This window comes from Larimichthys crocea, chromosome XIII, assembly GCF_000972845.2.
Source record: "Larimichthys crocea isolate SSNF chromosome XIII, L_crocea_2.0, whole genome shotgun sequence".
NCBI classification, from domain to species: Eukaryota; Metazoa; Chordata; class Actinopteri; family Sciaenidae; genus Larimichthys; species Larimichthys crocea.
Genome location: NC_040023.1, coordinates 16,800,135 through 16,816,840, shown reverse-complemented (window position 1 = coordinate 16,816,840; position 16,706 = coordinate 16,800,135). Strand labels below are relative to the sequence as shown.

General features: G+C 40.9%; 1 protein-coding gene across 3 annotated transcripts; it reads left to right on the top strand.

Annotated features, from left to right (window-relative positions):
• Positions 1–496: 496 nt before the first annotated feature.
• esrp1 (epithelial splicing regulatory protein 1) lies at positions 497–13,608 on the top strand. Of its 3 annotated transcripts, XM_010736012.3 has the most exons (16): positions 499–892; positions 1,279–1,437; positions 1,551–1,667; positions 2,028–2,139; positions 2,640–2,783; positions 3,348–3,402; positions 3,496–3,606; positions 3,719–3,851; positions 3,960–4,002; positions 4,735–5,054; positions 5,852–6,076; positions 6,163–6,415; positions 7,868–8,048; positions 9,340–9,481; positions 9,969–10,091; positions 12,297–12,399. In XM_010736012.3, exons 1-15 carry the CDS (start codon positions 761–763, stop codon positions 10,068–10,070), a joined length of 2,229 nt encoding a protein of 742 aa, XP_010734314.3. In that variant the 5' UTR covers positions 499–760; the 3' UTR covers positions 10,071–10,091; positions 12,297–12,399. The 3 variants fall into 3 exon arrangements, with proteins under 3 accessions (XP_010734313.3, XP_010734312.3, XP_010734314.3); XM_010736011.3 differs by lacking the exon at positions 9,969–10,091 and having other exon boundaries at positions 497–892; positions 6,163–6,403; positions 12,297–13,608; XM_010736010.3 differs by lacking the exon at positions 9,969–10,091 and having other exon boundaries at positions 498–892; positions 12,297–13,608.
• Positions 13,609–16,706: the final 3,098 nt, after the last annotated feature.

Here is a 16,706-nt window from a genome sequence, read left to right as displayed (position 1 = left end):
TAGATAGATAGATAGATAGATAGATAGATAGATAGATAGATAGATAGATAGATAGATAGATAGATAGATAGATAGATAGATAAAGGCCTTTGTGTATTTTGTTGTATATTTACATGGTCACATCTAATTCCTGCAATAATTTTGCAGTGATTTATTTTGTATTTAAGGACAAATTTGTTTTATTATTGATTATTTTATTATTTGTTTTCAATATACTAAAATATTAACTTTCAATTTAAATATGAATGTATTAGTGTACAAAGAAAAGGAAATCACAGTTGTCTAATTATTGAATTATTATAGAGCCAATGGGTAAACCTTTTTTCCATATTTAACATTTTAATCTTCTTAATTATTATACAAACAATAGTTGAATAACGTTCATAGTGAAAGTTATTATGTATAAAAGGCACCGATATTTCTGTCCTCCATGGTCTGCCACGTCCTAATCTGCAAAGCACCTGAAGGAGGGAGGGGGCAGGTAGAGAGTCACGTGGTCACACAGGTAGATGCACTACAAAAACTGGGAACGTTCAGCCATTACTCCGCGATGGTGACTGTGGGAGGCTTCACGTAAAATATCACATGCGACGAAACTTACGGATTTACTGAGCTCACCTTTGCGCTCAGGTGACAAAGTAAAGGTGTTTTTGACCTCTCGGCTCCCGCGTGTCTCTCCCCAGTTACTGTCTTTTTACTTTTGTGTAGTGTTAGATTAGTTTTTTTTTTCTTCTTTTGGTGGTATTGTGCTTGTGTTCAGATGACGGCGCAGGTAGACTACCTGGTGGTGTTTTTCACCGCCACATCTGGCGCGAGCGGAGAGCTACTGGGATCTGACGAGAAGGAGCTCGTGCAGTTGGTTTGGCAGCTCGTGGATGTAAAGAACAAAAAGGTAAAAACTTATATTTCTACTTGTAGCAGCTTTAGTGTTGTTTGTTTAAAGCAGGAAATGAAGTTTAAGTGAAGGAGTGGACAGGTAAACTGAACTCCAGTCGAAACTACAAATACATGTACAATAATGTTAAAATCTCTGTTAATTTCTTAATAAAAGTTTTTTTTTTTAAACATTTCCTCTTTATGCAAATCTGTCCTAAAATCATCTATAAGTGGACAATAACGCTGTCTACACTGTAAGATACTAAAACAAAAGACTTTTGTTGTTCTATGTGATAATTTAACTTGACATTTAAGACAATTATATCAGCCTACAGCCGGTGAGTTTCTCTATAGACTCGTTTCAAGACTGACGTGTTTTTTTTGTCTTCTTCCCTGAACCAGTTGGGCAAGGTGAATGAGCTTCTCATTAAGCCTGACGTCTCAGACTTGACAGATGAAAAAGAGGAGGAGGATGTGGTGGAGGACAGCGTGGAAGAGGAGAACGGATCCAAAGCAGATTGTGTCTACACAGCCACAAGTCTTGAGACAGCATTAAACTTGGTAATCACATCTCTGAAGTCACTTTTATTACATTATAATGTCAGATTCCTGCTGGTGGAGATGCTTCAGAATAGATTTTTTTTTTCCTTAATGTTTCACGTTTGGCTTTGCAGTTTCATCTACAACTGACTAACGAGGTGAACAGCGCGGGCGCAGGCACGTCTGTGTGTTTGTGTACAGACGGGCAGCTCCATATCCGTCAAGTGATTCACCCCGAGGCCGCGAGCAAGGTGAGCAAGCCGGTCGAGTGAACGCCTCGCAGCCAGGGCGGATGTTCACAGACTGCTGCAGGAACCTTCACCACCTCACACACACAATCACAAAGAGATGTGTTGTGTCAGCACTTAGGTCCTGGTTGAATTTAATGTTACCACTCATGCAAACCGTGTGTAATGACACACACCCATGCACATACTTGTGCACATACAACAACAGCACACAATGAAGCTGATGAAATTCCCCTACATGTCTTAATGTTGCACGGTGGCTACACCCCTGGCTTGAGCAAACAGCTATACGATGGCAATAAAATGGCAGCTGTCGATTGGCCACATGTTCACATCCTATTATTTAATGCCTTCCCTCTCCAGAACATCCTGGTGCCTGACTGTTTCTACTCCTTCTTTGACCTTCGGAAAGAGTTCAAGAAGCACTTCCCCTCATCTGACCTCAAGACTTTGAACGTACACATCATGGCAGAGTGTATCCTTTATTACTATGTCACCTGTTTACATTTGTCAAGTGAATATCTGTTAACTACACTGTTGTTTGTGATGAATTTAATGTTTAACTCGTGATATTCTGGACAGTTTTTTTTTTGGTTATTTATCTGTATGTTTAGCTTTATCTCCTACATGAAGTTTGTTAGCCATGGGGTGTTGGCTGCAGGACTAGAGGTTTTGAAATGCAAATAGGGAAACAATGGCAGCACCTTACTAAGCGCTCAATGAACGTGTCTGTTTAGCCAACAGGGCAAACCCCACACACCCACTGAAACAGGGAAACATACGTCTCTCTGTGTCACTTGTCTCACTTGTTGAATGCTCTCTATCTATTTGAGTTTTTCTTTTTCCGTCACTGTTTATTCATTATTACACATGTCACACACTTACATACATATATAACAACATACACTTTCTTGCTGTTTCAGAACTGTTTTTGGTTGCTCCTTGCTTGTTTTCCTTGACTGCCCCCCTCCTCAGCTCTTAGTATACCTGTTGATGTGCCCGCCATGTGGGATCCCTCAGCCACTCTGGATCCGTCAGCCATATTGCCTGCAGAAATAGCAGTACAGCAGGTCCAGATTATGGCCAGCATTGTCCTCGCCCTGTTTTCTGAGCCATTTTGTGAGTACCAAATATGTTTTTTTTTTTTTTTACACAAACAAAACGTGAAATATTAGGAATTTGTTGTTTAGTCTTGACATATAGGCCTACTGTGTGTGTGTTTGTGTGTGTGTGTGTGTGTGTGTGTGTGTGTGTGTGTGTGTGTGTGTGTACAGGTAAAACAGACAAGTATGCCACTTCAGAAGCACTGCTAAGTGAAATTGGAGCACAAATAGAAAATGTATTAATCAATTTTGATAGTCCATACATGGTTTTAGTCATTTTTCAAGCAAAAATACAAATTATTTGATGTTTCCAGCCTCTCTAATGTGGGAACTTGCTACTTTCTAATGTTATGTTAACAGAAATTATAAATAAAATAAAATAAACTTTGGATTATGAACTTTTGTTTGGACAAAAAAGACATTTGAATATGTTGCTTTCATCACTCTTTTATGAAAATAGTAAGTAAATTGCTCTTGTTCATGTTTCCTTTTAGGAAACTATTAATATAAGCTGCATTTTACAAAGAAATCAAAGTTATGATTTTAATACGCAGTTATCTAACAAGCTTTCCCATTACAGGCCACGTGTTTACTAACCAGGAGAGAGTTAGTGAGAAGTTTGAGACTGGCACTTGGTAAGTAAAGTTTGCTCAAGATAAATATTCCTTTTGTTCTCTGCGTCTGAAATGTAACTCCTGCTGTACTAATGTGTGTTTGTGTGTGCGCAGCAGTAAGATGGAGAAAGTGTGCGACAACACGGTGATCAGAGCCAGAGGGTTGCCATGGCAGTCTTCTGACCAAGACATTGCTCGATTCTTCAGAGGACTCAACATTGCCAAGTATGTTGTAGCCACACTAACCCCGACAGTCCGCCTCGTATCTACTGAAAACTGTTGTTAACATGCTGACACACATCCTTTATGATACATAACTATATGTTGTGTTGTGCAGAGGAGGGGCTGCATTGTGTCTTAATGCTCAGGGGAGGAGGAACGGAGAAGCTCTTGTTCGTTTTGTCAGTGAAGAACACAGAGATCTGGCACTGCAGAGACATAAACACCATATGGGCAACAGATACATAGAGGTAACCTGTCTGAACCTGGTCACCTCGACTACACCTTCTTCTCATCTAATGTCCTTTCCCTTCATTCATGGCACCTGTAGTGACAATACTGTCTGTCCTGTTCGGCAGGTTTACAAAGCAACAGGAGAGGACTTCCTGAAGATAGCAGGAGGTGAGAAGATGTAGCCACTATACAGTATTTTACATTAACAGCAGCAACTTAGGCATTTAGTAAAAATAGGTTTATTCTTGTAGATAATATAGTTTGAATGGAGAAGATTAAATTAAGTCAAATTTTTTAAAAATAACTTTTATTTTTATTGTTGTTACAGATTTTGTTTTGTTTTGTTATTAAGTATTCAACAATGCATGACCAGAACAAATGGCCAAACTTAAATAATGGGGAAATAGTCCATCAGTTCTCTCCATTTTGTCTGTTGATTCAGTTGTCATTATCATAGTCTTTGTCACTGTTTTCTGTTTTGGGTCTCTTCCTTGTCTTTCTTTTCTCCAGAGACAAATTAGGTCCTTAATTTTGTGCACGAGTTTTATTTTCATGTATTTTCTAAGACTGATTTTTTTGGGGATCTGAAAACTTTCTAGGAGCCTATTTATGAGTATATATTTAGTATTTGGATGGACTTTTTATGTCTATTATCTTTTTCAGGCTTTTCATTTCATCACCTCAAAGAAAAAATCATGACTTGCAGAAAAATTTATCAGTCATGACTAAACCTCAGAGATACCATTTGTTTATTACCTAACCTTTTAGAAAGGCAATAAGTTTATATGTTGAAGCCCTCTGAGAAAACAGAAATGAGCTTGCTGCTGCTGTTTCCCAAGAGGAAAAGATTTATTTACTTGTGGTTAAACAGGTGTGTCGATGTCCTTATCTGTGTGCCAGGTACCTCCAACGAGGTAGCAATGTTCCTGTCCCGCGAGGACCAGATCATAGTGAGGATGCGAGGTCTTCCTTTCACCGCCACACACGAGCAGGTGCTAACCTTCTTCTCCCCAGGGGAGGGCCTTAAAGAAATGTGCCCGGTCAGTGGCGGGAAGGATGGCATCCTATTTGTTCGCTATCCAGATGGCCGCCCCACTGGTGATGCCTTCGTTTTATTTGCCTGTGAGGAACACGCCCAGTGCGCCCTGAGGAAACACAAGGAAATCCTGGGGAGAAGATACATTGAGCTGTTTAAAAGTACAGCAGCAGAGGTCCAACAGGTATGTCAGGGTGTCCGCCTGGATGTGTCCTTACTGCACAAGTGGATATTTGTGTCTGTTCATTATGAGTGAAGGTTTGTTTGTTCTTTCTCTTGATGTCCTCTCAGTTTTCTGAGGGCAAAAAGAAGGCTTTCAGGAATGATGTGTGTGTTTGTGTGTGCACATAGCAGAGCGTGACAATGTGTGGGTGTGTTTCTTTTCTCCTTAGTTTGTTGTTGGAATTATTGGAGTAGGGCTTATGGGTGCGGACCTGCATAGCAAGATAGAGTGTGTGTGTGTGTGTGTGTGTGTGTGTGTGTGTGTGTGTGTGTGTGTGTGTGCAGGTGCACACAAATACTCAATGTGAGAGGTTACCAGTCTGTATCTCTTTTGTTGGCTTCCCTTCTGTGTGGGATAAACACATGAGGACTCATTTTCTTATCTTCACAGACTGATAAGCTTATATCTATGCATATCTATGCAGAGGCTTTTCCTGGTGCTTTTATGTGTGACAGACGAGGGAGTTTTATTGGTCCTCTCCAGAAATGCAAACAAGCCAACCTACTGTCTGACGCTGCAACGCCACTCATTCAAACACAACACGGACTTTTCTTTGTTTTACACAAGATGCTGAAAGTTTTATGATTTTTGAGTTTTAGCTGTCGACAGAAATAATGTTAGTATCTTATTAGTATCTTATTTTAGTTAAAAAGCAGAAAATGCTTCCCTAAACTAGACTCACCTCTGCCTCCTTGACTGTTTGCTGCAGGCAGAGTGTGTAATTTGTAGCTCTTTGTGTGTGTTTGTGTGCGTTTTAGGTGTTGAACCGGTACTCTTCGGCCCCTCTGATCCCTGTTGCCCCTGCCCCCTTGGTGTCAATGCTGCCCGCAGTGTCTCTCCTGCCCCCTCCTGGTACTATGAGGGACTGCCTGAGGCTGAGAGGGTTGCCATACACAGCGAGCATAGAAGACATCCTCACCTTCCTGGGCGAGTTTACACACGATATCAGACCACATGGTGTGCACATGGTCCTCAACCAGCAGGTACATGCAACAACCACCCTGACACACCCATGCACTCCCTCACATGCTTTCTGAAGAGTCATTTCTGACTCTGTCTCTGTTACCAGGGTCGTCCGTCAGGTGACTGCTTCATCCAGATGACCTCAGCAGAACGGGCACTTCAGGCCTCACAGCGGCTCCACAAGCATGTGATGTCCAGCCAGCGTGGGTCCAACAGCCGTTACGTGGAGGTGTTCCCCTGCAGTGCAGAGGAGATGGGGCTAGTGCTGATGGGAGGCTCGCTCTCACACACACATACACACACACACACCCGGACCAGGAGTGGGACAGGGCTCAGCCCGCCGCCATGTAAGTCCAGACGTAAGTGCTGCTGGGAGCTGGGGGTGCTTCGGGACTGCAGGGTAGGTGGGCTCCTGCCGTGGGGGCAGGGTTGCTGGGTTTTCTCCAATCTAGTACTGTAGGAGGTTAAGGGACATCTGGTCTAACCAGGAGGATTCAAAACTGTGTGTGTGAGTGTGTTTATGTGTGTGTATGTGGTCCCTCTTTGTAATTTAGTGTGATTAAAGCACCAATCTGCATGCACTCATGTGAGAAACCTCACGTGTTAACTGTTCCACCTTTTCACCTGTGTTCACACACTCTGATTGTAGTTCATCTTCTTCAGCGGCATGTTTGTCACTCATTCTTAATTTTTACTCCCTTACCACTGCTTGAGTAATTCATAGAGATCTGAAAGGGCTGGAAGTGTAAGCGAGACAGCTAGTCTATAATTTAATACGGCAAAATGACTTACAACTCTCCAGTCTTATCAGATTGGTAGTGGTGGTTGTGGGATTTTAGCCTCGATAGACTGGCACATCTGAGGTGTGTGTGTCTCCTGTGCTTGTCCAATCAGTGGAGCTGTGGGAAAGGTGGGCAGAGCTGAACGCCGGTGCGTAGAAATATGCTTTGTTCTCCGTGTCTGATAAATGTGTACTTGTGCACTCCTAGTTTTCAAGAAGAAGTACAATTTTTAAAAGTGTTTTAATGTTTATGAAGAGTTTTGAAGTGCACATGTTCACACAAGTGAAAAGTTTACAGCGCAGAGATTCAAGGCTTAGACGTGTGTGGGGGGGTACTTGTGAGGTCATGTTAAGACAAGACATGTTTTTATGGTTTTGGAGCACCATACATGTGAGATGGACTGCAAGTCTTTACTCCAAATAACCACATACTGAGGTCGTAGTCATAAAGATGTAAGGGGGGGAAAGGCAACAACACCAAAAAACTTACATAACAGTGGCATGGACCCCATCTTGGTCCCCATCCCTGACCAAGATGGCGGTGTGTGCACAGCGTTAGGCTCAGCGTCTCTCCAGATTCTATCTAATCTAATTATTGGATATATGGAGGGCTCCATGCGTTTATCAATTAGACTTATGGGAAAGCAGAACTGTAGTAAAGGTTTACAAAGATGGATAATTGCAAACTGTGTTGACTCACTTGACCATTTAAGTCAATCAAAATGTTATTACATGTTTGTAAGTTAACAAGTGAGCCACAAGGATGGTGACATATCAGTACACAAATACTCAAAGTGAGCCACAGTCCAGTCCAACATTATCCTTATGACATCGAAGCTTTCACTCTTTATCATGCACATACTGTGAATGTGTCAGGTGTTGAGTAATGGTGGTCATTGTTTGCCCGTTTGCATGAGCACCTCTCTCAGAAACAAACAATGACCAGACGTCGCCATCATGACTCTAGTTCTGTTACCATTAGTCTGTTTTTTTAAGTATTTTGCCTCTCTCTCTGTTCTCTCCTCTCCAGGTTTATCTCCACCATCCTATTCCTTCACTCCTGCTCCACCTGTCCTGCCGACAGATGCTGCTGCTGCTCTCTACCCTCCCATGGGTCAGGTGTTGCTGACCCCACGTCACCTGCCACCAGGACATGCCTACTACCCCGCTTCAGCTCAGCTATACATGAATTACACAGCCTACTACCCCAGGTAAGCAGTGATTAAATGAAATTATAGGATTTGATTTGAGCAACACACCTACAAACTTGACTCAATGGGATGAATATCAGTAATTATTTTATTCATATTATTTTGTGATAGCTTGCTTTTGTCCAGCCCCCTAAAACTGAACCTTAAACTTTAAGCTATGCAAAAAGCTAAGCTTTGGCATTGAATGGAGAGGCCGAAGGGCACGAGCAGCATATTTTTTGGCAGTAATTGTAACACTAACACAGTTTTTTGTGGCATAAAGCACTGAAGCACTTTAGTATATCTTGCTGTCACCTACCTCCTCAGTTTGTATAAGCACGTCCCCACCACGCTCAATCACAACAAGACAAGGACATAATATACTGCTAACTTCAGTACCAAAATGTTTATACAGTCAGTAAATAGTGTACTCAAATTTATATTTTTTTAATAGAGCAAATGAAGTGTGTGCATGTAAAAAATAGGAAGATAAAAAGACAAAACAAACAACCAGCCTTCAAGCTGTGAATTTGGTGCATTTAGCACCAACTATTTCTTTTGCGTCTCCATTTTTTCAAATGACATATACCATAAAAATAAAGATCAGTGCAAATTGCGAGTATACAGTGGCTCAGTTTGGCAGGCAGTGTTTCACTCTGTGGTGCTTGCACCTTGGATGATGCGGAATGGATCATCTATTTGGGACTCTTCTTGAACTTCCTGATGTCCACTGCACCCCTGCTGTCAGACAGCGTTTACATGTGGGCTGTGGGCTGCCTACTAAGCAAATAAGAAACCAAACTGGTGTTGCTGACATGTGTGATTTCGTAGTTCTTCTTTTTGCATAACTATTATCATGGTAACCTGAAGAACAGACTAATTACATGTTATGTATGTTGGTGAGTACTTTAAAAACTCACTTTATGTTGCTGATTTACAATTTTGTGAAAGATTCCCAAAAGTTTACTGTGAAATAACACAAGATGCTGCATTGTTGATTTTATTGTGTGCATATCTGCGCGAGATGGACTGCTACAGCTCGTCTTTGGTTAAATGCGTCTTGCCAAGGAGAAAAGCTGGGACAAGGGTAGTTAATAACTGAACACCGTGGTATCAGAGAACTTGGTAAACATCAGTGACCTCTGATTGTCCCTGGTCAGAAAACATTTGTAGACGACGCCTAAAGTTACTCCCAGTCTTGTGATTCATACGTGGTTTGTTTGCAGAGAAACACGCAGCTTTCAGGTTTGTTTTTTGTTAGATATTTTCAAGATAACAGTCTCTCTGTGCCTCCTCTCTTTTCTTTCTCCAGTCCACCTGGCTCACCTACCACTGTAGGTTTCTTCCCCTCCCCCTCATCCCTCTCCTCTCCAGGGGGGTTGGTGCGCATGCCGGGTCTGACCTACAACAGCAACGGAGTCAAAGACCTCATTAACGCAGTACAGGGATACCAGGTAAGAGACAGTTAACCATATGTACTTAATAACTGGTTTTTAATACAGTTCTTATATATGCAAAACCTTTGTACACTCAGAGTTCACATACCTCTCTGTAGGATACAAGTGTTGTATTCAAATCTCCTTCTGTTGTGGGAGTGTATTGTCAGGCATCCACTGTGTTTGCCCAGAGGCTATCAAACTAGTTTATCCTGTCTACTCTCCCTGTTCTGTCATACATGCTCTGCTGCTTGCTTAGACTTGAATCGGAAGATCTCAAGTCTTATTTAAACCTGGAAGAGAGTGAAGAATCCCAGGGACGTGCTTAAATAAGAGTTTATGCAAAATTAAAAGACAGATTTCGACTGAGAATGTACAGTATTTTTCTCCTCTTTCACCACCCTGCTGGAGTTTACAGGTCCACGTGGCCTTTAGGTCAGCGTCTGTGATTTCTTGTCTCTGAGCGCCCTGTCTCTGTCATTCCTCCCCCTTCCTCACACCACAGTATGCCCCAGAGGATGCTCTCATGCACGCCCACGGGCATGTGCACGCTCACGACCCATCCGGGACATTGCTTACACAGCCCAAAGAATGGGTGTGTATTTAAGATGTCTAAGGCAGGTGGCAGGTAAGGATTGGTTGAGGGCTCTAAAGGGGGATTTAGTTTAGATAGGGGTTGTAGCTGTGGCTTGGGTCTTGTCTGGTCGCCAGGGGTTACAGGGATCAACACGACGGCGACATTTTCAATTGGAATTTTCCACTAACCACACGCTGCTGCAACAATGGACAAATTTGTGATTGGATTGAGTGGTTAGAGGAAATTCCTTGGGTTTTAGTCAATCCTTGGGTTTCATCTTGAATCGTTTTGGTAGGTTTCTGTTTTCTGAAGAACAGTTGATTAAATACTTGTTATGATATTTCTGTCCTCAAGAAGTTATTGATGAGCTACAGCACAAGAGGGCTAATTGACCGTTTACTAAACCCCACCGCTGAACAGCAATAGTTTATATTCTAGTAACCATAACTAGGCACAGCACAACTGTCAAGCTTTGGATTTCTTTATGCTAAAATGTTGCAAATGGGTCTCTACTAATAGCTGTACTCTGTATCCCATGAGTTAGGACGGCATTTTTCTGAAACCAAACACACAACAGTGAAATATAAGGACTAGATTAAACGCTGTTTATTCACTTGAGCTGGAATTATTCGCATGTCCAGCTAACTAGCTCACAACCTATTCAGTTTATTTGTCACATTTAAATATATGGTACAATCCTAGTAAAATATATTTCCAGAATGGTAAATACCATGCCTAGCTGCCATGCAAGGTCCATGCCATGCCAGCTCCTCATTAGTTTTTGGGAGCTAACCATTCTCACACACATTCACACACTGATGGTGCAGCCTTCAGGAGCAATTTGGGGTCCAGTATCTTGCCCTAGGACATACAACATCAACATGCAGACTGGAGGTACCAGTCTGATTGGTGGATGCCCTGCTCTACTTTCTGAGCCACAGGATTGGTCAATTAAAAGTTATAGTAATAGTTGGTAGTAAAAATAGAAAATGTAATAATTAACATGGTTAGAATGGAAGTAGTGTGAGTAAAAAGTAAACTTAATTGAACTAATTAAGTAGTAGTGATAATAATGATATATTATTGTTCTAAACTATCTTTAAATCAAAATCTGTTTATTGAAGGATTTTCAATATATATAAGTGCAATGCTGAATGGACATTACAGAGATAGGAGGTAAACATGAGTACAACAATCAACACCAATGTGTCCAGACAGACATGAATTGGGCAATATAACTTCAGGAAAAAAACACAAGCTAACAACAACAAAAAAAAAACAGAAAAAAAGAAACCCTAAATACAACGTTACACAGAGAAGAAAGAATATATCAAATAAAATCTTCAAATAAAAATTATTGTTCTAAACTATCTGAGTGTAGTATTATGTGAGGTTACAGGTTATTTTGGAAAAGTAAAATAACCGTTCACAGCTAGAACATTCACTGTGTGGGAGCCGAGGTGTATATCAGAGTTTACAGTTAACAGCTGTCCAAGTCTTCATTTGGGTTGGGGAAGTTTCCCCTGACTCCTGCCAACTTGTGTCAGACAGTGACGCTCGTTATCCCTCATTCTCCAATCTCTCCAACAAAAACTCAGTTTTTTTAGCGTAGCTTACACGAGCTATAGCTGATAACATCTGTTGGCTAGAGTCATCTTTTTAGCTGACGCAATCCAGTATCAGCAAGAAATGAGAAGCCTGCTTCTGTTCACGTCTCTTTGAAGTGGAAGACAAGTAGAAGTGCAGAGAAGTAGGGGATATTTTGGGCGCTCCTGGTTACAGAGAAGTCCAATTAATTTTTTACAGAGACAATAAAAATTCACAAGGATTAAACTCTCCAGGTTAAACAATCACCAAAAATATAACAACTACAAGCTTATTTGCATAAAACACTTGGGGTGGAAGTTGACTATGACTCCAGGCTGAATTAATGGCACACAATGTTCTGTGAGCGGTAAATCTGCTACAGAGATTGTAAACTGCATTATGTGCTGTGAATAGAAAGCTTGTCAGGCATAGCAACAGTAGCTAAGGGGTGGCGGGGGTTGCAAACGGTCAATTGTTGGTGTTGTAGCGTAATAGTAGATTGATAATAACAGGTATAGCCTTCAGGTGGATGAGAAGGTGATGGGTAACATCTGGTGCTGGTGTTAGGGACTCTGTTTGTTTGGCCTTTTACAAAGGGATATAATACTCCTGTGTCTCTCCTCCCTTTTCTTACCCCCAAACTTCCTCTCTCTCTCTCTCCCCCTCCAGAATCCCGCAGAGTCCGTTTCTCTCCTGAGCAGCAGTCTGATTGGTCAGTCCAGTGGAGGTGATGCTCCTCTCATGTCCCTCCCTGCTCTCATGACCAAGCCAGCAGGGCAGTACCTGGACCTGACCCTGCTGTAGGGTCACAAATATACAAAGGTCATGTGACAGTTTGATATATGTCAAAGACTTGTAATGTATTTTTAGGTTTTTCAAAATAGTCTTTTAGATGTGTTATTTATATCTATGAGAACAGAAATTAATGTATTTTATACCAAAATCATTGTGGCCGTAGCCAAAAAAATAGCAGTTTTTGTCTTATATTGCACAGTGTGTATTTTAAAAGCTTTATAGAGATTTTTTTTAAACATGTTATGATATTATAATCACTATGATATGACTTAGTAGAGATAAATCTTTTCTTTAAGCTTCTCTGTGAAGAGTGAATGTGAGTGTGTTTTAGTGTGAAAGAGATGAAAATGAGTATTATGCATGGCTGTGTCGATACGTCTTAATACCTAATCTGTTTATGCAATACATTTTATGTGTTTATATACATTTGAAACAGTACACAGTGATTGTATTGGAAGCTTTAGTGCATGAAGAAGTTAGTAGTAAAACTTTAAGATGTTTACATAATGCCAAATATCAATGCACTGCTAATCAATAAGGCTACTAATGAATATAATAGCAGTATCTTTAAATGATAACATATGTTACACTGTGAGCTTGTCAAATAGTCGGATCCTTGCATCAGGTTTCACTTACAAAATATGTGACATCTCACGCTAAAGCCCCTGATTTCATGTTGTGTAATGCCAATGTTGCCTTTTGTTTTGGACTCATACCTGAACAGAGGACAGTCCCATTTCTGTGTAACCTAACCACAGTTAGTTGTGATATGAGGACTCTCATATCACAAACTCCTCAGCTTACTGAGTGAATCTCAGGAGCCTGACAGATTTTATTACATATTATTTTACTCCGATAACACTGAAAAGATTTATCAGTCCGTCACACTTTCCTATGTTTTCTCACCACCATCTGCGCTGATGTCGGGGATTGCGGTGGAGCAAACGGGTCTCCCTGCAGCAGAAATCCCTTTGCCATTTCTCTTTTTCATCTGTAGATGGGAAGTTGAGAAGGAAAGGAAGTAATGAAGGACACCTCTTGTGACTTTATTGCCATTTGTGCCCATGCAAATTTGCCATTTGGAGGCCTACAAATGTCCTACAGTAGGACCTTCTTCTCAGGATGTCCTGCTGTGGTAATGCTGAAAAAAAACCAAACAATAAACATAACGTGAAGTCCACCGACATTCAGCTGTTTGATTTCACTATTTGCTTTCTCAGCGTTTCACCTTTCCGAGCGCTTCATAGTGTGTGTTGTACTTTTCTGTACTTTGGGAGGGTATGTGAGCACAAACACACAGGTGGAGCTGTTTGATGACAGAATGTGGCTGGAGGCAAAACTGTGGGAACTCCCTCACACTGGCCTCAGTGATTACCTTTTGCGTTTCCCACATACACACACATACTTTGGCAAAGAATCTATTGTCACTCAGACACACTAAACACATTATCTGAGAGGATGGTCCTCTTTTTTTTTTACCAGTGAAGTGAAGAATAGAGTGCAGGAAGGGGGAAGAGAGAAGGAAGGCACACAAAACCATGTCAGACCCCCTCAGGGCAGATTTGGCATTGTGTAATACAATCTTGTGCACCCCACCCAACTTGATCCCTTTTAAACACACTCACTCATTCTCCAACTCACAAAACGCTGTCCAAACCAGCATAGCAACACCATTAGTTTCCATGCAACAAAGGCCAGAATACTTTTCTTTTTTTTCTCTGTAACTTTTATCACTTTATCTGCAGTTTAGTTGGAAATCTATTGTGCAATATGATCGGACATTCTTTAGAAGGTAATAATTGAATCCTGGGTCAAATCTTTGCATGTGAGGAACAAACCATTTTAGTCATGATCATGGTAGTTTGAGTCTCCTGCACCAAGAGAAAAGCAGTAATAATACACACAACAGACAACAAGTTAAACTTCAGTTGAAGGTTTAATATCAGCACTGAGGAGACCACAGACAATCTCGCTAAACATAAAGGTGCACAAACTTAATATACTTTTCTGGAAACCTTTTATATTTCTCTGAACCTCCTCCATTGTCACTCCTTCTGACCCTGATCCTTTACTCATTCTGTGCATGTGTGCATGTCCAACTGAAAACTAGAGTACAAACATACTTATACACAGAACATAAAACTTTATTATTATTATTACTTAAAATATTTGGCAAGTTTCAATTTGCACATAAGAATTTGTGGGTAGTATATTACAGATTTCAAGAATTAGAATACATAACAGTAATTGTATCTTTAAGTATATCCCAAAGGATATTAGGGACTGTTTAAGCTGCAGATTTATATTTTATTTCATTTTCTTGCCAGATTTACTGTAAAAAAAATTCATATACAAAATGGTTGCATCAAAATATTTGATAATCTTTGACAACCCCATAGATGATAAAGCCTTAATACAATAATTGTATTAGGGCTTTCATTTCTAGAAGGAATACAAGTTTGTTAGCTTTAAAAAATAGTACATCTTTGTAGTTCGTAGGCATTGAACATAATCTCTTTAAAGAGTGTGACATTTTCTCAAAACAGTCAACAGTCAATACTAAAATATATACAGCAAAAAGGTTCCTGGTTTAAGCCTTGGCTGGGGCCATTCTGTGTGGGGTTTGCATGTTCACTCGGGTACTCTGGCTTCCTCCCACAGTCTAAAGACATGCACTTAACAGGTTAATCGGTGACTCTAAATTGCCTGTAGGTGTGAATGTGAGTGGATCTCTATGTGTCAGCCCTGTGATGAGCTGGTGACTTGTCCAGGATTTGTACCTTACCGAGTCAGCTGGGATCAGCTCCAGCCCCACCGTGACTCTGATGAGGATAACCGGTTACAGGAGATGGATGAATGGATATAATAGAATAATAAAATGCTGAAGCCCCACAGGAGACACACGCACTAGCTGTTGCCTTTTCTCAGTTCACTGATTCAGTACCAGTGTTAATAAATGTTAATTTAGTAGCTTTAGTAGGTTTAAAAAATCATATTCCTTTATTATATATACATGTTTAAAGCAGGTTGTGATGGGTCATGCTTTGACAGTCTTGTATATTGCCTCACCCATATAATTATTTCAGTAGAGCTCCACATTATTTCTCTCAGACAATTATTTGCAGCACATTCCTGAAATCATAGAACCTCTCCGCTGCACCTTGCCATGAAGATAAATTATCTAACACTAAGTGATTCACTGGAGTACAGAACAGAGGTGCAATTAAAAGCTGACTCACTGTATTGTACCTGGTAGGTGTGTAGAGGCAGATAAATCGGTAATATTCTTTATGACAACATTCCCTCACAGGGTGGGTGAGGTGTGCATACACACTTACCACGCAGGGCGAGGCTACATTCCCATGTCACAGTACACAGACCAAAGATGCTGTGACAGATTGGTCAAACTGACAATGTGATCTTTATTGAGATCCAACCGAGGGCAGGAACAACACAGTCATCACATACAGAACAGCAGTGCGTCACGCGCTGCCTCAGATGTCAAAACAAGGGCTGAAATAAAGTTGGTAAGCAGCAGGGTTATGCTTAAACAATAGCAAATTTCCAAGATCATTTGACCTGTAATGAAAACTGCATGTAAAGAACACAGAAGTGATCAACGACCTGTTCCTTAATGATAACCTGTAACACAGGATCAGTGTGTTCAGCTGCTGCAGGAGCTGTGGCTGCAGATTTGTCTCCTCCTTGTGGGGAGACTGAGGCTGAAGCTGCACACTCTCCTACATTGAGTCAGAGTTCAGTTCACTTTCAAATCACAGAGTTATTTTTTAAAGGTCCAGTGTGTAACACAAGTGGCAGCCTCGGGTGCCTGGGAAATGAAGCCAGTGCGGAAGTGTTAAAAACTAATTCCTCAAACGTTCTGGTTGAAAGTCAATCTCCATAAGCCACCATGTTAAAATGCCCAACTTCACAGCAGATGTAGAGGTCTCTGAAGAGCTGTTGTAAAGCTCACTGTGTGGTGGCACAGGCATCTACTGACCACACTTAAAGCAGCCATGCTGTTAATTATGCATAACTTTAAGCCTTAATATAATTTTAATGGGTAAGTTAATTAGAAATTTAGACTCAGTACAGTTGTTGTGAAAGGGGAAATTAACTATAGAGAGCAAAACTGTTTTTTGTACCAGCTATAAACATGTTTATTTCTGCTGTCAACCTAGGCATTTTACTATGGGGGCTTATGGAGATTGACTTGTCTTGTAGCCAGCCTCAAGTGGCCGATTCAGGTGCTGCAGTTTTTGGCACTTCCACATTGGCTGCAAC